We start from the raw sequence: 21,496 nt of genomic DNA on the forward strand, positions 1-21,496 counted from the left end.
CATACCTTTCACACTTTTATGTACTGGTGAGGGCCAATTTTCCGAACGCACATTCCCAGTGCAGAGCCTTACCCCCTGGGAGCGCATATCAAGAAATTGCGGCCTTATTCCTCACGGATCCCGATATGGGATCCCTTACAGGTGAGGTTCCATGCTGGGAGCACGCATTTGGAAAATGGGCCCTATGTTTTCTTTTCCTCCAGGGAAAGAATTTTGGGTGTAGCCATCGCTTAAGTTACAAGCCCATGTCCCACTGCACTTTCAGTGTGATTATTTGTTTTCACGTCATAGGCTTGTATGCAGGGCTGTTTTTGGATTGTCTGCTTTTATGGGGCTGTGTCAGCTTTCTTGAAGCTGCAAAGTGATCTTTCAACAGGTTTCTAGAATGGCATGTATGATTGGATGAAGTACTGGAGTATGACTGTCGTCCATGGAACCATACTCCAATAGCTCAAAGGACTTATTGACCACATTACATAGATTTTACATAGAATGTACAGCACAGAAACAGGCCATTCGGCCCAACAGCTTTATACCGGTGTTTATGCTCCACACGAGCCTCCTCCCTCCCTACTTCATCTCACCCTATCAACATATCCTTCTATTCCGTTCTCTCTCATGTACTTATTTAGCTTCCCCTTAAAGGCATCCATGCAATTCACCTCAACTACTCCTTGTGGTATAAAATTCTACATTCTAGCCACTCTCTGAGTAAAGAAGTTTCTCCTGAATTCCCTACTGGATTTATTAGTGACTATCTTATATTTATGGCCTCTAGTTCTGGTCTCCCCCACAAGTGGAAACATCTTCTCTACGTCTACCCTATTGAACCCCTTCATAATTTTAGGTCACTCTCTCAGCCTTTTTTTGTGAAGGAACTGAATTTTTTTAATTTCAAAATATACTTTGTTTCATAAAATTTAAAGATCACACAGTTCAATGTGTAAAAAAAAACAAATTTGCAAGCAATACAATTCAGACCAATACAATGCCGATCGCACACACTATGATCCCATTACCAGTCAAAATACAGTAAATATCTCCGAATACATGCTGTACAATACAAGGTGGGATGGCCTTACACGGTGGCCTATCCCCGTAGAGCCTTTGCATAGGCCGCACCTTGCTTCAGTGCGTCCCGCAGCACGTATTCCTGAACCTTGGAGTGTGCCAGTCGGCCATATTTGGTCGTGGACAGCTCCTTCAGCTGGAAGACCAGCAGGTTTCGGCCGCACCAAAGGGTCTCCTTCACCAAGTTGATGCACTTCCAGCCGCAGGTAATGTCTGACTCGGTGTGAGTCCCAGGAAGCAATGGAAGGAGCTGAACTAACATGAAGTGGAAGGCCATTTGGCTAATGGCTGTAGCACTGTTGGTGTTAGTTCAGCACACTCACACTGAGCAGTACAGCCTTAAGGTAGCACAGTGCCGCATCTCAAAGGTATTGTGACTAACAAAACAGTACATTTATTTATTATTTTTGAAGCATAACCCTGATTAATGTTAAATCTCACCTCACTTGATAGAATTTACCATTTTAACACACTGCACCAGAAGGAATCCTGGGGGAAATGGTGTGTAGGAGAGGTTATTATTTTAAATTGTCTGTCTTTCATTCACAGCTATTTCTTAGGCGAGCTGGAGAAATGCTTCGAGGAGCCAGAGAGACTAGCAGAGCTCTTCATAAAACATGTGAGTCGTCAGTGTGTCTGCTTGCATTCTTGAAATGAATGAACTGAAATGACCCCCCGCCCCCCTCATTCCTTTCATGTTTTCCTCCAATATGTTTTTTTGAACTGCTGCGCAAAAGGGTTGAAGCTTTCAAAAGTACGTTGCGATTTAAGACTTGGTCGAGAATTGTGAAACTTCATCTGCACTTGTGCCCTGACTGACTGTATGGTCATTACTCTTGACTGCCGATGACTAGTGTCAGAGGTGGCCTAATTACTCTGCGCCTCATAAACTGCAGCACTGACCTCTGAGAACAGCCCATGCATCACTATATCCAGGGCTAGGTATCTTTCAATCGCTAGATTGTCCCAATAATGGAGCAAATTCCCTCGTTCCCTTCTGTAGAAACGGCTGATGAGCTCCCATTCCCCCCTCACAACCCCCCTCCCAAGGCTCCCAGGACCACAAGTAGGGTTGCCAACACTCCAGGATTGACCTGGAGTCTCCAGGAATTGAATATTAATCTCCAGGACATTGCTGCGAGCAAAACCTGGGAGAAAAATCACAGGGGCATTAAAAAAAATTGTGTGTTTTTTCATTTTCTTTGAACACTTCTGTTTATTAATTATAAAAATATTGGATATGGGGAATAAAGGCTGTTTGACTGATAATCAAGAATCATCCAATTGGGTCATGAAGAGTCTTTTCACTTTCCAATTGGCCTGGGAAAATGTGCTGGGAGGATGGACGTGTTGGGTGACCAATGGCGGAAGTGGGGGGGGGAGGGGGGGTGGCAGTTGGAGGTCATGTGATGAAGCCTCCAGGAATACGTCCAACCAGAGTTGGCAACCCTAGCTGAAATGGAGAAAATGAGGACAACTTGTCAGTGATAAACAGGAACCTAACAGAGACAGTTTGAAACACATCGGGGGTGAAATCCGTCTCTGGCGGCAGCGCAAGGACGGGCAATAGCGAATGGGCCGCCTGTTTTACGCTCCGCAATGGAAAAGGAAATCGGGCAGAGTGTAAGACCATTCGCTAGCGCCTGTTTTGTGTTGCCGCACGAGGAGGATTTCACCCCCAGCCCTCCTTTCTGATGGAACGTTTTGCGTTGATAAAACACCTTATCATATCATCGCAATGTCTCAAAGCACTTCACATACAATGTGTTATTTTTGAACTGCTGCGACTTTTGTGTAGGCAAAACACAGCAGTCATTCTGCACCAGTGACACACAGCAAGGAGATTTTGGTGGTGTTGATCAAGAGAGGAATGTTGGCCAGGACAACATTTGGGAGAACTCCCTGCTCTTCTTCCAATGGTGCTGTGTGGCATGTTTAACATCCACCTAGAACCTCAGTCTATACAGCGATGGGTTGGGCCTTTTTATTTACTAAATCAGAAATGCAATTAGCCACATCTGGATTCCCAATTGACCACATGTGGCTCGTGGCTAACGTACTGGACAACACTGATATAAAAGATGTCATTTCACTGGTGTGAGAGAAGCTCCTTACAGACAGAATCAGATGAAAGAGGGCCACTCTTCGAGGAGGACGAGAGACAGTGTGTTGGAGCTCCGCGGGCGAAAAGGAAAAAGAGAAAGGAAACAGAAAGGCAAACTAGCAGTCAACAGCAACAAACTCTGAACTCACCTGTACCAAATATGGTCACATCAGTATTTCATTTGTCAGGCCAGTGAGCATAAGAGAGCTCGAGAGGAGATGCCCCATCTCAATGCCTTGGGCTATAGCTTGATCAAGGTGTCATTGGCAAGCAACCAATAAGACACACATAGAATTACATAGAAATTACAACGCAAGCCAGTCCGTGTTATTGCCTATCCTCCACATGAGCATTGTGGTCCTGGTCCCATGTGCCAGCTCTGTTCTCATAGCTCTTCATTCCCCTTTCCTTACAGACCAGTAAAGGTCACGTGTTTGATTGCTGGTCTGTGCTGAGTTAACTGATCTCAGTCAGGGTGCAATTGGCGGCGTTACATTTTATCCCAGCATCTGTGAACTGGAAGGAGGGCTGCTGCAGGGACACGATTGGCCTCAACTGCCCTGTTCTCAGGAGGAGAAGGTAAATCAGCCAAGGTTCCTGTTCCTGAGTGCTAAAATGGATGTCAGGCAAGAGCAAGATTGGTCGACTATGATGGCCATATGGGCTGCTGATCTATTTGGGCTCGTGAGGTACAAGCAAATGGCTGACTCTCAGAGAACCATGAGTCAGCGCTTCAAGAGAGGCGGGGCGCAAATTGTTGTTTTTAATATTTAATTTCTTGTTTTATATAAATAAACCATGTTTATTTATTCTGCTGGTAGAAAGAAAAGCCACTTTGAGGAGCTGTTGGGTTTGATATTTGTCTAGCTGTTGACCAGACCATAACACACGCATGGCTGTTTCATTTGTCCGGTGGTCAGTTGGGCCCACCCATTGGACACAGATGTGAGGGGGCCTGCCTGCCAGTTAGCAGTTGTGCTGTGCTAGCTCAGCATGCGGTGAGTGAAGCGCTGAGGCAATTGACAATCTGCAATGGCTCCTGCAAGAAGCGCAGGAACCTAAGTTACATCAATGATCCTCGCCTTTCAATGTTCACAAAATGGCGGGCAGCGCATATCTGGCCGAAAATGTACGTGCACTTCATGGGAGCTTAGTAAGCCGGTTAGCGCCCGACAAACAGGCCCTGGGTGGCCGTATTTCTGTCTGACATCATGCCTGTCCTGGCTTTTGTTTGCCACTGGCACTTTGTCAGATTCTGAACTCCAAGTTGCCACCCACATAAAGCAGACCCACCTCAGAAGGCCAGGTCTGATGTCGGACAAAGTGCACCTGCACCATCTGCAACATCCCATTGTGCACTTGCTGATTTGACATCCACTCCTGACACTGTCAATCACTTCTGACTTGTCAGGAGTGCCATGATCATTTATAATGTGTTAGAATATGTACGGACTGTGTTTATATATTCTAACTATACTATTATATAAGTATCAGCCTTGGCTCAGTGGGCAGCACTCTCACCTCTGAGTCAGAAGGCTGTGGGTTCAAGTCCCACTCCAGAGACTTGAGCACATAATCTAGGCTGACACTCCAGTGCTGCGCTGTCGGAGGTGCCGTCTTTCGGATGAGACATTAAACCAAGGCCCCATCTGCCCTCTCAGGTGAACATAAAAGATCCCATGGCACTATCTCAAAGAAGATCAGGGGAGTTCTCCCCGGTGTCCTGGCCAATATTTATCCCTCAACCAACATCACTAAAAAAAAACAGATTATCTGGTCATTGTCACATTGCTGTTAATGGGATCTTGCTGTGCGCAAATTGGCTGCCGTGTTTCCTACATTACAACAGTGACTACACTTCAAAAGTACTTTGTTTGCTTTGGAATGTCCTGAGGCTGTGAAAGGCGCTATAGAAATGCAAGTCTTTTTTTTTCTTTTTATATACTGACTATTATTATTGCTGCTATGTATATGTTATATATTGACTGTTAGATACAAATAATTTTATATATATTATATAGGAGCAGGAGTAGGCCATTCAAACCCTATCCTATCAATTCCTTTCAAAATCCTAAAAACCTCAACCAAATCACCCGTAAACCTTCCATATTCCGGGGAATACAAGCCTAGTTTATGTAATCTCTCCTTATAATCTAACCCTTGGAGCCCTGATAACATCCTGGTGAATCTGTGCTGCACTCCTTCCAAGGTCAGTATATCCTTTCTAAGGTGCGGTGCCCAGAACTGTACATAGTACTCCAGGTGTGGTCTAACCAGGGCTTTGTATAGCTGTAGCAAAACTTCCTCCCCTTTATGGTCTAGCTCTCTAGATATAAAGGCTAACACTCCATTAGCCTTTTTGATGATTTTTGTACCTGACTACATTTTAGTGATCTGTGTACATGGACCCCTAAATCTCTTTGGACCTCCCCTGTTCCGAACTTTTCACCATTTAAAATATACTTGGATCTATCCTTTTTTAGTTCAAAATGGATGACTTCACACTTACCTGTGCTGAAATCCATCTGCCACAGTTTTGCCCACTCACTTAATCTATCAATATCTCTTTGTAATTTTATGCTTCTGCCTATACTACTTACTGTGCCACCAATCTTTGTCATAGGCAAACTTGAAATATATGGCTCTCTATTGTGTTATCTAAGTCATTAATAAATATCTACCAAATTACACTATCAACTGACTCATATTATTTACAAACTATATTACAAAATGAATATATTTCATTGTAGATACAAATTGCATTATTATTACTATATATTATATACTGACTATTATTTCCCGGTTAACAGTTAGTTGACAGTCATGCAGTCATTCTGATAGGATCAGTAATCTTTCAATGTGAAACCATCGTACATCAGAACAGCAAGCATGCTGGGCATCGGCAACTGCCCTAGTGCCTACGGTCAACAAAACAACAAAAACGAGTTGAATGAAACTAGCCCCATGACCTATTAATAGAAGAGATAACGAATGTGGTATGGAACTATGAGTTATTTGAAGGCTGTAACATAGAATGAAAAGAAGTAGTCAATGTGAATTTATAGGCGATAGATCTTGCCTGATGAGTCTGCTAGAGCTCATTGAGAACATAACAGAGCTGGTCAACAAGGTTCGCTCAGTACATTTAATATAGCTAGACTTCAGCAGAGCCTTTGATAGAGTGCCACATAGGAGATTATTTTACAAAGTAGAAAGGCGCAGGATAGAGGGGAAGCTTTTGAAATGAATATCTAACTGGTTGAGTCAAGGGATGCAAAAGGGAGTTGTTAAGAGAGCAGCACCTCCATGGAAAGAGGTGAGGAGTGAGGTACTGCAGGGATCCATTCTGGGCCAGTGTTGTTTCGATGTATAGCAATGATTTGGAGGAAGGAACTGTAACAAAGCTCTCTAACTTGGGAGGGGTTGTAAGTAGTCGGGAACAAGGGATCTGGCAGGTTGGGACAATGAGTCAAAAGGTGGAAGATACCATTTAATGTAAAAAAAAACACAAAGCCATGAATCTGGGAAGGGAAACAAACGGTGGGAGAGCAAAATAAATGAGAACAGCCTACAGGAAACAACACAGGAGAGGTATCTAGGTATTTTAGTGGAAAACACTCTTAAACTGACAGCGCAATGCGCAGCACAGTGTGAAAAAGATATATAGGATCTTAAGATGTATAACTCAAGGGATAAAGCACAGGTCCTAGGTAATGACAGTTAGGATGTACAAAGCACTGGTCTATCCCCACCTTGAATATCGTGTTCAATTCTGGGCACCATCCCATTGGGGGTGAGGAAAGCATCCTTGCAGGGAGCACAAAGAGCAACTACATTAATTAATGGGATTGGGCATCTGAACCATGAGGGAAAATTAAGGGCACTAGGGACTTTTACATTGGGAAAAAGGTGACCATTTTGAGATATTTAAGACCTTAAAGGGAACAGATAACCTGGATCCCAGAAAAAATGTTTAATATTAACACAAGCTCCAGGGTAAAGGGACATAGAATCAACCTTAGATGAGAAAAAGTTGAGATGGAACTTCTTCACATTAAGGATGGTAAATATGTGGAATAACTTTCCCAGGGCGGTAGTGGAAATGGAAGATGTTATAAATTTTAAGAGGAGGTGGAGTTTATTGTCTCGCTGTGTGGTCCCTCCCTTTTGTGGGTGGTGACATGTGGTACCGCTGATGATAAGATGCTCCTTTAGGACTCATGATTCCACACTGGGTCCAGTCCTTACTGTGAGAAGAAAAATGATCACAGTGTGACTCGATTGTCATGGCACGGCACTGTAATTATGGACCCCGCGGAGGTACTGCAACTGTGTTTGTGCTCAGGTGATGATGAGTTTTTGCAGCCAAGGAAACTGCATGTTGCCATAGTGACACAAACCAGCAGCTGGGACCAGGACCTCCAGCTTCAGCACTCCCTCTCCATGGCCTCAATGCCAATAATAAGGACCTACATCTCGAGGAGGTCCACCAGCTGGCTGCTTTGGCTCAGCATCATTGGAGACTAACTTTTCCTCCAATTAATGCGACTGTACACATTGAATTACAGTAATTGCGACACAGATAGAGTTAAGGTACAGATCAGCCATGATCTAATTGAATGGTGGAACAGGCTCGGGGGGCTGAATGGCCTCCTCCTGTTCCTTTGGTCTTGAAGTTACCCTGTGTGAGTATTGGGGGACGAATGCTTCATCCGTCTGTAAGCAATTTCTTTGTGCGTTGTTTTAATGGACCCATTTAAAATAAATACATCTCTGTTAAAACAGCCTACAAAGGAACGGCGTACAGATGCATTGAGCATCGCACCTGGTAAGCTCAAAGCCTTTGTCTTACAATTCATGGGCTGTATAATGTAAGTGATGCGTAGATTGGTGCTGTGCTTGTACTGTTCGATATCAGTGATACCTATATTCTTGCTGTGCTGGACCAAGCATTGTTATCCTTACTGGTTATTGTTCCTGTTTATTCATATGTGCAATAAACCATGCCATTCCTTTGCCTCCTTGTCTTTTGCTCTTCAAGTCAAAATTTTTGCACCCCTTGCCCCAGTGCGGCAGCCTCTTTAGACTGCATTCATCTCACCTGCCGGGCCTGACATACTGTCTACAGGTTCTCAGGATGAATATTCTATTGGAGAAATGTTCCATCAGCTCGTGATGGAAGAGCATCATCCCCAAACACTCTCTGTCGCCTCTGTTGGTCCATTTTAATTGGAAGGGAATGCGCACTCTACAGCGTTATTCATGCAGCAACTGCAATTTGTAATGCCGCAGCACCTTGTTATAGGCTTTGCTAAGCGGCTCGCATAGCTAGTTACAGCTGCCTTGCAATTCGCTCCTCGGGCATGCGTGCATTGTCACAAATTCAAGGTCAACGAGTTAGAAAAGGAGCAAAATTGGGCTCCGTGCGTTACAGGGCCAAAAGAATGAACACGGTCTGTGTGCTAAGAGGTAGTGTGGGGCCTGTGTAGTGTGTTCTTATCTGTAGTTAATGCTTAAGTAGAATGAACATTTATTATTTTCCAGGAAAGACGGTTACACATGTACGTGGTTTATTGCCAGAATAAACCTAAATCAGAGCATATCGTCTCCGAGTACATCGACACCTACTTTGAAGTGAGTGCCCTTTCATTGTGGTTTGGTTTTGCACACACAGTGCTTGGTCTAAGTTCGACAGTAACATGCCTCGACCCTAGAAAATCTCTTCAGAAATAGGGAGAGGCGAGGTGGCAAAATGGTTCACTCATTGCCCTTCCACCTCAGGCTCCTCTCTCTCTGCTAATTGTAAGGATTCTATGCGAAATAAGTTCCTAGTGGGTGTAAGTCCACAGCATCTAACATGGCAGTAATTGGTATAAAACTGATCATCTCATACAGGCCATGGTGTGGGAAATGGGAAAACTTACACTGTTTTTAGATTAAACCTAAGGCACAATATTTAAGGTAGAGTAAAGGGAGCTTTACTCTGCAGCTAGCCTTAATGTTCTACCAGGTGTCACTCCCAGAACTGGCAGGCCTCACCTATCTCTGAGTGCAAAACTCACTTTTAAAAAAAAACATAGCAAACAATTTCATAGGATGTGGTGACCATGTGTGACTAATTTTGGTGAAAGCAATATTCAGGGTGACCTAAGGCTGACCAGCCTGCTGTAGTAACTTTTTGTCCTTGTTTTTCAGGAGCTGAAGCAACAACTAGGCCACAGGCTTCAGCTGAATGACTTACTTATCAAACCCGTTCAGAGAATCATGAAGTACCAGCTTCTTCTGAAGGTGGGGACCAGTCTGTTCATGCCTGGGCCTACTGACAAATAAACAACGGTTTTCGAGGGGATGCTTGTTCTGGTTTGATTAAAATCCATCTGCCATTCCTTAGCCTATCTGTTTATTTTGTCCAAATCCCTTTGAATGCTATCAACCTGCCCAAACTAATCAACTGCCCAGATATCTGAAATCTGTGATCTGAGCAAGGGGTTTATGTGACTCCATCAATCCCAACAGCAAAGATGAGGTGCTAAGAATGAATCAGTGGTAGGAATGGAATTGGAGGAGTATGTGGTTGTAGCTGTGTGTCTTTTAATGTATTTCCATTATCATTTAACCTTACTCTTCCTCAGAGCCTGAACTCTTCATCTCTGCTCCCAGACCTCTACCAATCCCCCCTTTGCCCCTTAGCCAGCTACTAGCAGCTGCAAAGTGCTACCCCTGCAAGACACCCCCACCACAATCTTCCTTCACTCCTCAAGCAGGGAGACACCGCATGCTCTGCCCAGCGCTGCCCAGATCGCTAAATCTGGGTAAACAGTGGGCTGCTTCTGATCTCTGTGAGTTTGAACTCGCACTCTGCAATGCGCAATTTTACTCTTTTGGACTCGGGAGTTTGAATGCGCTAAAATGGACGCACAACTGAACAGGCAGTCGTACTGTGCCTGCAGTAATTCTGCTGGGCCGTTTGTTAAACCGTTAACGAGCTGAAAACCACAACACTTTCCCAACGCTGCTGTGCAGTGCGAGCGGCTCTTGTGGCTTTAATTCTGATTGGCTTCGCAGAACTTGCAGGAAACCCGGTGTACCCAGAAGGCTCTGCAACTCCTTCGGCCTTTTAAAGGCAAACCCTTCTGCTTTTTGCAAACAAAATATTGCAGCCTGTGTTCAAACCATTGTTTCCAGCAGAGCTCCTTGCTATAAGTTTGATTAGTCTTATTGGCAGCACCAGTATACATATTACCCAGACATCAGCAGCGGGTTAGCAATCTTGAAAGCTGTGAGGGGCGAATTACTTCACGTGCCTTGAGGGGCGATGTATGTTAGTGGTAGAAGTTTTTACACTGTAGTGCGGAGAAAACGTTATTCATTTGTGCTTCTGAGATTGGGGATGTCTAAAACTAGGCTTGCCAACCCTCCAGGAATGTCCTGGAGTCTCCAGGAATTGAAGATTAATCTCCAGGAAACTGCTGCAAGGAAAACTCGGGAGAAAAATCACAGGGGCATTAAAAAAAAATGATTTTTTTCATTTTCTTTGAACACTTTCATTTATTAGTTATAAAAAATATTGGAGATGGGGGAAAAAGTTTGTCTCACTAGCAGTCAAGATTAATCCAATTGGGTAACACAGAGTCTGTTCTCTTTCCAATTGGCCGTGGGAAGGCAATGCGCCTGGAGGATGGACCAATGGCGGGAATGTGGGGGTGGGGCGGTTCGAGATGGGAGGTCATGTGATGAAATCTCCAGGAATACACCCAATCAGAGTTGGCAACCCTACTTATATTCATGATCTTAAAAATGTTCTTTCTTCTAGATTGTAAATAATAAACTGATGAAGTATTACTGTTTTTGAATGGAAGATGTGGTGTAAAAATGAATATAGTTTTGCAATGCCTTTTTAAAATCTTATGCAGTCAATATGGAACCATTTTTTATGAACTTGAGCTAGAATAATATTGCAGCTTGCCACCTGACACTGTAAGTTGCCGGTCATTATTCTGCGGAAACGCCCTTTACTCTGTTTCTCTGTGGAAATTCAACCCCTGTCAGTGCAGCAGGGCAGCTGGTGCCATGCTTAACGCTTCCGTACTGAGCAGCTCTTTGCTGTACCGGAGTTACAGTAGCAGGAGCCAGTTCCTGTGCTCACTACACAATGTATTACTAGACACCTCACAACCTGTGAACCTGATACTCAGGCGGCCTTTTCAGATCCATCACTTGCATGATTGCGTTCTGCGGTAAATTATAATACAGCCATGCCATAAGGGAAGTCAGCAGATTTGGTACGTTTCAGCAATCCTGTTGGTAACCGTGCTGATCCTGTGTGCACAGCCATTCACAATAACAACTTGCATTTATATAGCGCCTTTAACATAGTAAAACGTCCCAAGGTGCTTCACAGGAGCATCATCAAATTTTGACACCGAGCCACATAAGGAGATATTAGGACAGGTGACCAAAAGCTTGGTCAAAGAGGTAGGTTTTAAGGAGCGTCTTAAAGGAGGTGAGAGAGGCGGTGAGGTTTAGGGAGGGAATTCCAGAGCTTAGGACCTAGGCAGCTGAAGGCACGGCTGCCAATGGTGGAGCGATTAAAATCGGGGATGCGCAAGAGGCCAGAATTGGAGGAGTGCAGAGATCTCAGAGGGTTGTAGGGCTGGAGGAGGATACAGAGATAGGGAGGGGCGAGGCCACGGAAGGATTTGAAAACAAGGACACCATTAATATATTTCTGGAACTCCTCTTCAGACCCGCCTTCTCATGTACGGATAATGCAGTATCACAGAATCGTCACTGATGGACTTGATATTAATGGTAACATATGCCCTTGGTTCCCCCAGTGTTCGCCACACATGTGGCGAACACAGGACAGCCTGGGACTTTCTCCACTTTCTGAGCTGCTCTATGAATTTGTCTCAGTTTCCCCACTGTCCCACATGTTCTTTTTGTTTGATTCAGTTCACCTTATACACCTCCCAGTTCTTTCCCATTATTCTAACTCCAGCTCTCAGTCAGTGCTATCTGCCCTAGTTCTGTAGGAAGAGCAAGGCTGGGCAATTTAGTGCGAGGTCCCTTTAATTGGCCTTCCAACAAGCTTAATTGCATGGAATTTACGTTATTACTCTAGACACCGGAGAAGAATTCTGGGTGATTTGCTAAACATGGGCAAATGGTTAGGTACTGCTCACATCAGAATTTCCTTGGCCTTAAACCTTACTTTACCTATGGGTTAAAATGAGGAATTTCTGGCTCTGCTGCCCCATTGCAGGACTACTGTGTGTATTAGATAGAAGTTGCTTGGAGTGTGAAAGTAATCATTCTATTGTTTGGTAGTATTTATATTGCTGACACAGATTTGCAACCTTTAAGTTGTCTGTTCTGTTTTTTTTTCCCCCCAGGATTTCCTGAAGTATTCCAAGAAGGCTGAGCTGGATACCACTCAGTTAGAGGTACAGTAATTATTAGATGGCCAAATTTAAAGGGGACATTTACTGGCTCTGATATTCGACGGAACTCCAAACTCCCATCTTCCACCCTCCATAAACTTGAGCTCGGCCAAAACTCTGCTGCCCGTATCCTAACTCGCACCAAGTCCCGTTCCCCCATCACCCCTGTGCTCGCTGACCTACATTGGCTCCCAGTCCGACAATGTCTCGATTTTAAAATTCTCATCTTTGTTTTCAAATCCCTCCATGGCCTCGCCCCCTCCCTATCTCTGTAACCTCCTCCAGTCCTACAACCCTCTGAGATCTCTGCACTCCTCCAATTCTGGCCTCTTGCACGTCTCCATTGGCAGCCGTGCCTTCAGCTGCCTAGGCGCTAAGCTCTGGAATTCCCTCCCTAAACCTCTCCGCCACTCGACCTCTCTCTCCTCCTTTAAGTCGCTCCTTAAAACTGCCTCTTTGACCAAGCTTTTGGTCGCCTATCCTAATATCTCCTTATATGGCTCAGTGTCAAATTTTGTTTGATGATCGCTCCTGTGAAGTGCCTTGGGATGTTTTACGACATTAAAGGCACTATATAAATGCAAGTTGTTGTTGTCATAACTCTGGCAAAATGCCCCCAGGCTATTTTCACTGTTTGCCTGGGAGGTCCACCAGAGTTACAGCAAGAGACCAGTAGAAGCCCCACAGAACTTCAGGGCCACTGCGTTTCTTGGGTAATTCCATCCATTTCCTCTATGTACGAATGGGAATGCTCCCAACAACTTGTTCTTGTATAGCGCCTGAGGTACTTTACAGGGGTGTGCTGGATACCAAGTTGGAATGGGGAGAAAGGTTAGGGGAGGTGACCAAAGGCACAGTCAAGGAGGTAGGCTTTTGAGGAGGCTTTTGAGAGTGGGAGAGAGGTAACCAGATGAAAAGGTTCCGAGAGGGAGTTCAAGAGTGCATCGTCTAACTGGATTTTGAATGAATCTAAAGATTTCACCTCCCGTATCTGCATCCAACTTGAGATCTTGCTAAAATCATCTCCAGATGCAGATTTAAAAATGACAAGGAATATTTTTTTTTGTTTTACCTACCCGTTAGAGGAGGGAGCTTTAAACAACACATGTTCCCCCAGACTCTCCTTCCCCTTTAATTATGCAGATTTGCAGCATCCCTACAGTCATCTACTGCGGAGTACCTCCCACTTCAACACATTGCACAATTCAGATACTTGAACTTTCTCATTGAGATAAAAAGATTAAAGAACGAATTTCCATTTTATATCGTACCTTTCACTATCTCAGGATGTCCCAAATTGTTTTACAACTAATGAAGTACTTTTGAAATGTTGGGAAAACCAGTAGCTAATTTGCGCACAGCAAGGTCCCACAGAAAGCAATGAGATAAATGACCAGATCATCTGTTTTAGGTGTTCTTTGAGGGATAAATATTTGCCAGGACACCAGGAGAACTCCCCTGCTCTTCTTCGAATGGTACCATGGGATCGTTTATGTCCACCTGAGAGGGCAGATGGGGCCTCGGTTTAATGTCTCATCCAAAAGACAATGCAGCACTCCCTCAGTACTGCACTGGGAGTGTCAGCCTTGATTATGGGCTCAAGTCTTTGGAGTGGGTCTTGAACCCACAACCTTCTGACAACTCAGTGCTATTACTGAGCCAAGACTGTTAGATAGGTGCTAATAACATCCTAGATTCATGTTGAAGGTTTATAGACTCAACTATGATTTTATTGTCTCAGTTACATCTTAATCCATTGCCACTTTTGTACAACACGACATATTATAACACAGCACAGCACAGTTACACACAATGCAATGCAATGCAGGACAGCACACACACAGCTCAGCGCAGTACAACACAACACAAATCCACAAAGCACAGCACAATACAAACGCAGCACAGTACAAACGCAGCACAGTACAAACACAACACATTCTACACAACACAAATCCACAAAAACACAGTACAATAAAACACAATACAATGCAATGCAGCACAGTGCAATGCAGCACAACACAATGCAACACACCACAATAGAATGCAGCACAATACAACACCATATAACACAACAAACACATCCCCATTAAATGATGTGGCAGAAATGTGAATGTAGAGAAGACAAACCAAACCTTTTGTATATATTTAGATCCTGTGATGTTTTCACTTTGTAGAAAGCCGTTGAGGTGATGTGCTTCGTACCCAGACGCTGCAATGATATGATGAACGTGGGGCGTTTACAGGGCTTTGAGGTAAGTCTTGGTTCCATTTTCTCTCCTCATTAGGAGGAGACTGTAGACCTTTTTTTAACAATACCTGTAGGGGTGATACTGTGTCACCAGATGGGAACAAAAACTGTTGAGGCAAGTGCTCTAGGGCACCACAAGTATAAAACAAACAATAATAACTATGCACAGTACAGTGACATTACACAAATAATAATTAAATCATAATGTGATTGTGGATATCAATTATCGCCTCTATACCCTGCGGTGCCCACCGGTTGCGGACGGCGTCAAACGTACCAGTGGGCAACGCATGCTCACTCTCCAGGGCCACCCCGGGCACAGTCAAGACCATAGGACTTGTTTGTAGATACATTGCTGGCAAAACCTTGTTAACAAGGCTTGTAAAGACTCTCTCCTACACTGTCTGGTCTATCATCTCTAATGTATAGCAATAAATTTAGGGAAGTAATGGACCCAGAAGTTCAGTGTTGAAAGGTGACATTATTGGAGTGTAATCATGCATTGTAGTATCAACACACAGTTCCACAGGATAATAGAATGTGGTTTAGTGTCCAGGGAACCTGAAGAGGGAGAGAAAATTAAATATTAAAATGATTATGAAAAGTTCTGTTGGAATTGCACATCTTCTCACCAATTCTCTGAAACTAGGGAAATAGGTATTCCTGGCTTGCAACCCAAAAATTCCTCTTGACGCAGTCCCTTTAAAGTCAAAGCGGGTAATTTTGACCTTGGGCGATAGGTATAACAGACAATATTAGATCAGGCGCCCGTTATACATCATTAAAAGAGATGTATAACAGGCGGCTGATCCGATATTGTCCGTTATACACTATCGCCCAAAGTCAAAATTGCCCCCAAGATGTTAGGTTCAGGTTTGTTGTATTTTTCAGTCCTCCTCCCCCTCCTCTCATTTCTCTTAATGTTCAATTGCCACGTCTCATCACAACCTGACATGCACTCCATTCCTTCCTACCCCAGGGCAAAATCACAGCTCAGGGAAAACTCCTTCAACAGGACACCTTTCATGTGATAGAACAAGATGCTAGCTTTCTGTCCCGCAGCAAAGAGCGGCGAGTTTTCCTATTTGAACAGATAGTGATCTTCAGTGAGCCACTGGATAAGAAGAAGGGATTTTCACTGCCAGGTTATCTCTTCAAGAACAGTATTAAGGTAATGACTGTGTGGATAAGTTTTCCCTTTTGTTTTGTGCTCTATCTATAATTTTGTACATTCTGGCCATTTTCTTTCCACCTCTATACTTGCCAGCCCGTGATTTTCCATGAATTCAGTAATGGGTGTAAAATTGAAGGCCGGTGAGCGTAGTAGCAGAAAAGCCTGGCCTCCATTTTCTCATCTTTCAGGCGGACGTGTCAACTTGGTTGAGTGGTAGTGCTCTTACTTATGAGTCAGGAGATTGTGAGTTTGAGTCTTACTTGAGGATTTAATTGTGTAATCTCGGCTGACACTTCAGTGTAGTACTGAGGGAGTGCTGCATTGTCGGATGAGCTGTCTTTTGGATGAGACGTTAAACCGAGGCCCTGTCTGCCTGATTAGGTGGGTGTAAAAGAGCCCACGGCACTATTAAAAGAAGTGGAGATGCCGGTGATGGACTGGGGTGGACAAATGTAAGGAGTCACACAACACCAGATTATAGTCCAACAGCTTTATTTGAAATCACAAGCTTTCGGAGCTTTGCTCACTTCACCTGACGAAGGTGCAAAGCTCCGAAAGCTTATGATTTCAAATAAAGCTGTTGGATTATAACCTGGTGTTGTGCGACTCCTTACATTTATTAAAAGAACAGCAGGTAGTTTTCCTGGTGTCTGAGCCTACATTCGTTCCTCAACCAACACCATCAAAACAGATTAACTGATCATTTTTCCCAGTGCTGTTTGTGGGATCTTGCAGTGTGCAAATTATCTGCTGCATTTGCCAACATAACATCAAAAACTACACTTTAAAAGCAATTAATTGGATGTGAAGTGCTTTGCAATCTGCTGAGGTGATAAAATGCTATTTAAATGCAAGTTTTTTTATTCTGCTCCAGCCTGACAGGAGAGATAGTCTGGGGCTAGATTAGGGATACCAATCCTCCAGGATTATCCTGGAGTGTCCAGGAATTAAAGATTAATCTCCTGGACACAGCTGTGAGTAAACCAGGAGAAAAATCATAAAGACATTAACAAAAATCGTGTGTTTTTCTTTCATTTTCTTTTGAACACTTTAGTTTATTAGTTATAAAAATATTGAAGATGGGAAAAATGGCTGTTTGACCGGGTGGGGCAGTTGGAGGCGGGAAGTCATGTGATGAAACCTCCAGGAATACGTCCAACTAGAGTACTTCCCCCGGTCTTGACAACAAAGTTAGAGGCAGGGTGACAGAGAGTTCCACTGCTCTTGCACACCTCCCAGTGACTAGTTTCAGAGTGGCATGGAGAGAGGCCTAGCAACAAGTCACCGAGCTACCTCCCTGGTCAGGGGACAGTGCAACAGGAGTAGGTAGCAGGAATAAAGCCATTTTTATTTATAATAGTATCAAAATATATAATAAAATGGATAATAAACACTTAACAGTTCCCATTTAACTGCACATCACTAATTGCTGAATCTTCCGTTGCTAGGTTACAGAATGTGTGAGAGAAATTCATTTTAATTAGTATCTGAACAGCCAAGAAAAATCAGTTGAAACCACTTATTGAAATTATTTTGCATTGAAACATGGTACTTGTGGAAATATGATTTTGTTTAGCTTATATTTCTCCTCTACTTATTATTTATCCAATCTCATTCTCTCCCTCACAATCTTTCTTGTGCCTCTCTATGATATCAATGATTCTATTATGCGCCTCTGAACGTTCCCTCTTGTTCCCCTTAAGATCCAAACACACCATCCGACACACTCTTCCTCCTCCCTGTATCCTCATTGTATTGAAATCAAGACTCATTGTACTGCCTCCTACTCTAACTCATTCTTTACCAGGACCCCAAACCTGTAGAACGGGCTTTTTCCTTTCTTCCTACAATCTACAGGCTTTAAGAACCCAAGCATGGCATCGCATAACTAATATTTTCTTGAACAAAAGCACAATACCGCGGATGCTGGAAATCTGATATTAAAACAGAAAATGCTGGAAATACTCAGTAGGTCAGGCAAATCTGTGGAGAAAGAAATAGAGTTAATGTGTTCAGGATAACTTTCTTGACCAGTACATTTCCAGCCCAATAAGGAGGGAGGCATTGCTGGACTTGGTTCTAGGGAATGAGGTGGGCCAAGTGGAGCAAGTTTCGGTGGGGGAGCATTTAGGGGGCAGCGATCATGGTATCATAAGGTTTAGATTAGCTATGGAAAAGGACACAGACCATTATAAAGTAAAAATACTCAATTGGAGGAGTGCCAATTTCAGTGGGATGAGAACAGATCTGGCCCGGGTAAATTCGAATCAAAGATTGGCAGGTAAAACTGTAATTGAACAGTGGGTGGCCTTTAAAGAGGAGATGGTTCATGTACAGTCTAGGTACATTCCCACGAAGGAGAAAGGTAGGGCAACTAAAGCCAGAGCTCTCTGGATGACAAAAGAGATAGTGAGCAAGATGAGAAGGAAAAAAGGGGGTGTATGACAGATGTCAGGTTGATGGCACAAGTGAGAACCAGGCAGAATACTGAAAGTTCAGAGGGGAAGTGAAAAAGGGAAATTAGAGGGGCAAAGAGAGAGTAAGAGAATAAACTGGCAGCCAACATAAAAGGGAATCCAAAAGTCTTCTACAGACATGTAAACAGTAAACAGAAGAGGGGTGGGGCTGATTAGGGACCAAAAAGCAGATTTACTCATGGAGGCAGAGGGGATGGCCGAGGTACTAAATGAGTACTTTGCATCTGTCTTTACCAAGGAAGAAGATGCTGCCAGAGTCTAAGTAAAGGAAGATATAGTTGAGATACTGGATGGGCTAAAAATTGATAAAGAAGAAGTACTTGAAAGCCTAGCTGTACTTAAAGTAGATAAGTCACCCGATCCGGATGGGATGCATCCTAGGGTGCTGAGTGAAGTAAGGGTGGAAATTGCGGAGGTACTGGCCATAATCTTCCAAACATCCGTAGATATGGGAGTGGTGCCAGAGGACTGGAGAATTGCAAATATTACACCCTTGTTCAAAAAAGGGTGTAAGGATAAACCCAGCAACTATAGGCCAGTCAGTTTAACCTCAGTGGTGGGGAAACTTTTAGAAACGATAATCCGGGACAGAATTAACAGTCACTTGGACGAGTGTGGATTGATTAGGGAAAGCCAGCACGGATTTGTTAAAGGCAAATCGTGTTTAACTAACCTGATAGAGTTTTTTGATGAGGTAACAGAGAGGGTAGATGAGGGCAATGCAGTTGATGTGGTGAATATGAACTTTCAAAAGGCGTTTGATAAAGTGCCGTATGGTCGGCTTGTCATCAAGATTGCGGCCCATGGAATAAAGGGGGCAGTAGCAACGTGGATACAGAATTGGCTAAGGGATAGGAAACAGAGGGAAGTGATGAACTTTTTTTTTTCAGGAAGTGTACAGTGGTGTTCCCCAGGGGTCAGTGCTGGGACCACTGCTTTTCTTGATATATACTAATGACTTGGACTTGGGTGTACAGGGCACAATTTCAAAATTTGCAGATGACACAAAACTTGGAAGGGTAGTAAACAGTGAGGAGGATAGTGATAGACTTCAAGAGGATATAGACAGGCTGGTGGAATGGGCGGACACGTGGCAGATGAAATTTAACGCAGAAAAATGCGAAGTGATACATTTCGGTAGGAAGAACGAGGAGAGGCAATATAAACTAGAGGGCACAATTCTAAAAGAGGTACAGGAACAGAGAGATCTGGGGGTATATGTGCACAAATCATTGAAGGTGGCAGGGCAGGTTGAGAAAGTGGTTAAAAAAGCATACGGGATCCTGGGCTTTAGAAATAGAGGCATAGAGTACAAAAGCAAGGAAGTCATGATGAACCTTTATAATTGTAAACAATTTTACAACACCAAGTTATAGTCCAGCAATTTTATTTTAAATTCACAAGCTTTCGGAGGCTTCCTCCTTCCTCAGGTAAATGTTCAGGAGCTCCTTGAAGCCTACGCATTTATACATATAGAACAATACATGGTGTTTACAGAATGCCCCTGCAACTGCCCGTTGCAGGGGCATTCTGTAAACACCATGTAAACACCTTGGTGTTGTAAAATTGTTTACAATTGTCAACCCCAGTCCATCACCGGCATCTCCACATCAGAACCTTTATAAAACACTGGTTCGGCCACAACTGGAGTACTGTGTCCAGTTCTGGGCACTGCACTTCAGGAAAAGTGTGAAGGCTTTAGAGAGGGTGCAGAAGAGATTTACCAGAATGATTCCAGGGATGAGGGACTTTAGTTACGTGGATAGACTGGAGAAGCTGGGGTTGTTCTCCTTGAAACAGAGATGGTTGCGAGGAGATTTGATAGAGGTGTTCAAAATCATGAAGGGTCTAGACAGAGTAGATAGAGAGAAACTGTTCCCATTGGCGGAAGGGTCAAGGACCAGAGGACATAGATTTACGGTGATTGGCAAAAGAACCAAAGGTGACATGAGGAAAAACTTTTTTGCACAGCAAGTGGTTAGGATCTGGAATGCACTGCCTGAGGGGGTGGTGGAGGCAGATTCAATCATGGCCTTCAAAAGGGAACTGGATAAGTACTTGAAAGGAAAAAATTTGCAGGGCTACGGGGAAAGGGCGGGGGAATGGGACTAGCTGGATTGCTCTTGCATACAGCTGGCGCGGACTCGATGGGCCGAATGGCCTCCTTCCATGCTGTAACCATTCTATGATTCTATTCTATGATAATGTTTCAGTTTCAATGCTTTCTTGATTTACCTCATCTTCTCTCCAACTCTTGGCGGTGTCCTGCACTATGGGACCTGGTTCTTCACCTGGTGGTTTCTCAATGACAGTAAAAAACAATCTCCACTGGGACTATAAATCATGATGTCCAGATTCAAATGCCAGTGATAATTGGATCTGAAACCTAGTTTCATTGTTGTGGAAACCTTATTTCCATTAACTTTAGGGTGATTGGAATCACCTGGAAGTAAACTTCATTGAACTTGATCCAAATGAGTTAAAATTACACTTGGCAATCCTGAATGCTCCATTATTCCAAACTGGAATCTGAGTACTTCATATAGTGTACCCAAGCTAACAGCTCCTGAGCTGATGATCCTTGATAAGGGCAGTTTGGATATCAATGCATTACAAAACACGATTTCATAGAATACCAAAGCTAAAGAGTAAGGAATCTTACAACACCAGGTTATAAAGATTCCTTACATTTGTCAACCGCAGTCCATCACCGGCATCTCCACATCAAAGCTAAAGAGGCCATTGGCATCCTAATCTAAATGCAATGGCTGATTTTGCAACTTTGCGCGAGCAGTGGGGCGCCTCGCCCGGTGACTGTGTGTAGGGTAATCGAGGGCACGCCACCCACGATTACCATCGGGCACAGCAGGCCGGCAAGACTCAACTCTGGTGGCACAAACTGGGAAATTTACTTTCGACGAGCTGTGTTGAAGGCAGATTGTATGTCAACTTGTAAGGGAGAGCAGGAGTCAGCACAAT

At 43.8% G+C, this 21,496-nt stretch overlaps 1 protein-coding gene across 4 annotated transcripts in view; it reads left to right on the forward strand.

Annotated features, from left to right (window-relative positions):
- Positions 1 to 21,496, forward strand: part of LOC137307273 (rho guanine nucleotide exchange factor 25-like) — a 279,817-nt gene that overhangs the window by 247,001 nt on the left and 11,320 nt on the right. For 3 of the 4 annotated variants that reach the window (XM_067976714.1, XM_067976715.1, XM_067976717.1), the window contains 6 exons: positions 1,621 to 1,690; positions 8,720 to 8,809; positions 9,371 to 9,463; positions 12,571 to 12,621; positions 14,793 to 14,870; positions 15,846 to 16,037. In XM_067976714.1, the coding sequence (XP_067832815.1) occupies positions 1,621 to 1,690; positions 8,720 to 8,809; positions 9,371 to 9,463; positions 12,571 to 12,621; positions 14,793 to 14,870; positions 15,846 to 16,037 (574 nt within the window). The remainder of the gene's footprint in view (positions 1 to 1,620; positions 1,691 to 8,719; positions 8,810 to 9,370; positions 9,464 to 12,570; positions 12,622 to 14,792; positions 14,871 to 15,845; positions 16,038 to 21,496) is intronic. The other variant, XM_067976716.1, reaches the window with a different exon arrangement.

Source organism: Heptranchias perlo, chromosome X (assembly GCF_035084215.1).
Source record: "Heptranchias perlo isolate sHepPer1 chromosome X, sHepPer1.hap1, whole genome shotgun sequence".
Taxonomy (NCBI): Eukaryota; Metazoa; Chordata; class Chondrichthyes; order Hexanchiformes; family Hexanchidae; genus Heptranchias; species Heptranchias perlo.